Source organism: Triticum dicoccoides, chromosome 2A (genome assembly GCF_002162155.2).
Source record: "Triticum dicoccoides isolate Atlit2015 ecotype Zavitan chromosome 2A, WEW_v2.0, whole genome shotgun sequence".
Classification (NCBI taxonomy): domain Eukaryota; kingdom Viridiplantae; phylum Streptophyta; class Magnoliopsida; order Poales; family Poaceae; genus Triticum; species Triticum dicoccoides.
This window is the reverse complement of record NC_041382.1, coordinates 348,513,872-348,516,560: the sequence shown is the minus strand read 5'-3', so window position 1 is coordinate 348,516,560 and position 2,689 is coordinate 348,513,872. Positions and strand designations below refer to the sequence as shown.

Sequence of the window (2,689 nt, the reverse complement as noted above, 5' to 3'; positions counted from 1 at the left end):
TGAACGGCACACAGTTACACCCTACACATATAACGTTATGAGCAGTACAAGGTGTAGCACTTTTTGCTCATTCTACCTTCTATATAAAGTTAGGTTAATTATGATGCGGTACCTAGCAACCTTTTTCCGCAGGACACCATAGAATAAACAAATCAAAGAAAGTTATGTGCCTTAGAGTATCCAAGTTACTATCATTTACAGTGTAAGAATTATGCTCGATTTTGATTGATAATGCATCTCTAATTGCGTTGCTCATGCGTACCATTTCTCACAACTTAGGGTTATGGGACGCAACAAATATTACCAAAATATAATGTACAAAGAAATCATCAATGCACTGTAATGCCGAAGGTACTATCTTTTTATTAGAGTATTTTCATTCATTTTTTGCTGTTTTGTGAACTAAAATTTGTTTGTATTAAAAGTTGATATTGTTGGTTTTTTGACAGGCCTGCCAACACCGAGCCTAAAAGTGTGGACCTTTCTATAAAAGTTAATCCTTTATATTTCCTAATTCATTTTTCTGGTGTTTTTTCTTCTTCTGTATCTTGCTTCATTCACTAACACAAATTTTCATCTGTTGTAGGATAAGATATTATCTGTAAAATGAGATCTTTAAACTGTACACTAGAACAATTTTCCTTTGGTTCGAAGGAAGCTCCATTGTACAACTTTTGGTTGAACCAGACGATTTTTGAACTTGACTATCATGATATGAACAACTTTGGCTCATTTGCAAAAAAAAAAAAGAACAACTTTGGCTGAAACATTTAAGTTATATAGACAAGTGTTTGTAACCCTGGGTGAACTATTTTTTCGTACCTGTCGGTATGTACCTAACTTAAATTGGCCTTTCTTTCTAAACGACACAACCGTGCCTCCGCCTGCTAGTTTTATATATAGTCGTGGCAAAGTTGTTTTTGGGAAGGTTGAACTCCGCCCAGGCCCATCAGGAAGGCCCAGGCCTGTGCCGAGTCCAGCGCGAACCGACTATTATTGCGACACCGTCTATCCTACACCCCGTTCGCTCCCTTCGACCCAACCCATACAAACTCAAACCCCCAGGAAAACCCCTCTCTCCTCTCCGCTTCTCCCTGGCTGCCGAAACCCTAACCTAGCCGCGCGTCGCCGCCGCCGCCGGCGCACCAGTCGCCATGTCGAACCCCAAGGGGTCGAAGATGCTCCAGTTCGTCAACTACCGGATGCGCGTGACAATCCAGGACGGCCGCCAACTCGTGGGGAAGTTCATGGCCTTCGATCGCCACATGAACCTCGTCCTCGGCGACTGCGAGGAGTTCCGCAAGCTTCCGCCCTCAAAATCTTCCAAGACAACAGGCGAGCGCGAGGAGCGGAGGACGCTCGGCCTGCTCCTTCTTCGTGGCGAGGAGGTCGTCTCCATGACCGTTGAGGGCCCGCCACCGCCCGACGAGTCCCGGGCCAAGGCCTCCGGTGGCGGTGGCGCGCTTTCCGGCACTGGCGTCGGTCGCGCTGCCGGACGTGGGGTGGCCACCGGCCCGCTGCTCCAGGCGCAGCCCGGCCTCTCCGGCCCTGTTCGGGGCGTGGGCGGTCCGGCCCCCGGCATGATGCAGCCCCAGATCTCGCGTCCCCCAATGCCGAACCTCTCAGCGCCACCGGTGGCGTACCCACAGGTCGTCCGCCCGCCACCGATGGGTATGCCGCCCATGCGACCTGGTGGCCCGCCACCGATGCAGATGCAGTTTCAGCGCCCGCCCGGTCCTCCGCCTGCGCCATACCCTGGGGGCCCGCCTCAGCAGTTCATGAGGGGACCGCCACCGATGGGGCCTCCACCAGGGAGGCCGGGGATGCCAGGCATGCCACCACCGCCAGGGATGAGGCCGATGCCACCACTGCAGTTTGGACAACCACCCAGGCATGGAATGCCGCCACCACCGCCTGGTCCACAGCAGCCTGGACAGAACCCCCAGCAGTAGAAAAACCTTTCTGGTAAGTATCAGTACTAGAATTCTTCGATTTGCATTCTAATGCTGTTAAATACTCTGGCTAGTTGTGATGATGCACTGTTATATTGTTCATACTTTTTAGTTTGAAGAATCGTATCATGATCTGTAATATTTGCAGTGATGTTTATAGCCTGATCATATTTTCAAATTAGTGTTGTGGTGGCTTGCTTACCTGATCCTAGGTCTAGTGTTATGCACAATGTTTAGCTGATGAGACCCGTCTTGTGTATCTATAACTGAATAGTGTATCTTACTAAGTTCCTTGCTCTCTGTTTTCCATGCTAGAAGCCTAGAACATGCCATAACTCGTGGCTCTCCTCAGATCTAGACACCTAGCCACTGTTCAAAAAATCTGCTGATTAATCAGTTTACTGTCCGATTAATAGCTGCTCAGAGAGTCACCGAGTAAGCAGTTAACTGATTAATCTGCCGATTGGCCAACCAAGCAGCTACCAGTTAATGATTTCCTGAATATTGCACTCAGCAGTCATATGTAGTTTAATACTTAAACTAGCAAAGTGTCCTTGCACTGCAACCGATCCAAAAGAGATACATGTTCACAAGCTTGAAAAAATCACCCTAGTTTGGTATATATCACTAAAAATATGTTAGTTTTCACCCAAAGTCTATTCCTCTTATCTTTTTGGATGGGTTGGGGGATGGATGGGGCTGGTCCAAAGGAGACCAAGGGGTTTTCTGCAAATATC

The 2,689-nt window shown here is 48.2% G+C and overlaps 1 protein-coding gene across 1 annotated transcript in view; it reads left to right on the top strand.

The window, feature by feature from the left end:
* The first annotated feature begins 1,018 nt into the window (after nt 1-1,018).
* LOC119354561 (small nuclear ribonucleoprotein-associated protein B'-like) overlaps nt 1,019-2,689 on the top strand; it is a 3,717-nt gene continuing 2,046 nt past the window's right edge. Inside the window, exon 1 of the mRNA XM_037621284.1 lies at nt 1,019-1,965. Within this exon, the coding sequence (XP_037477181.1) occupies nt 1,155-1,952 (798 nt within the window). The 5' untranslated portion in view covers nt 1,019-1,154 and the 3' untranslated portion in view covers nt 1,953-1,965. The remainder of the gene's footprint in view (nt 1,966-2,689) is intronic.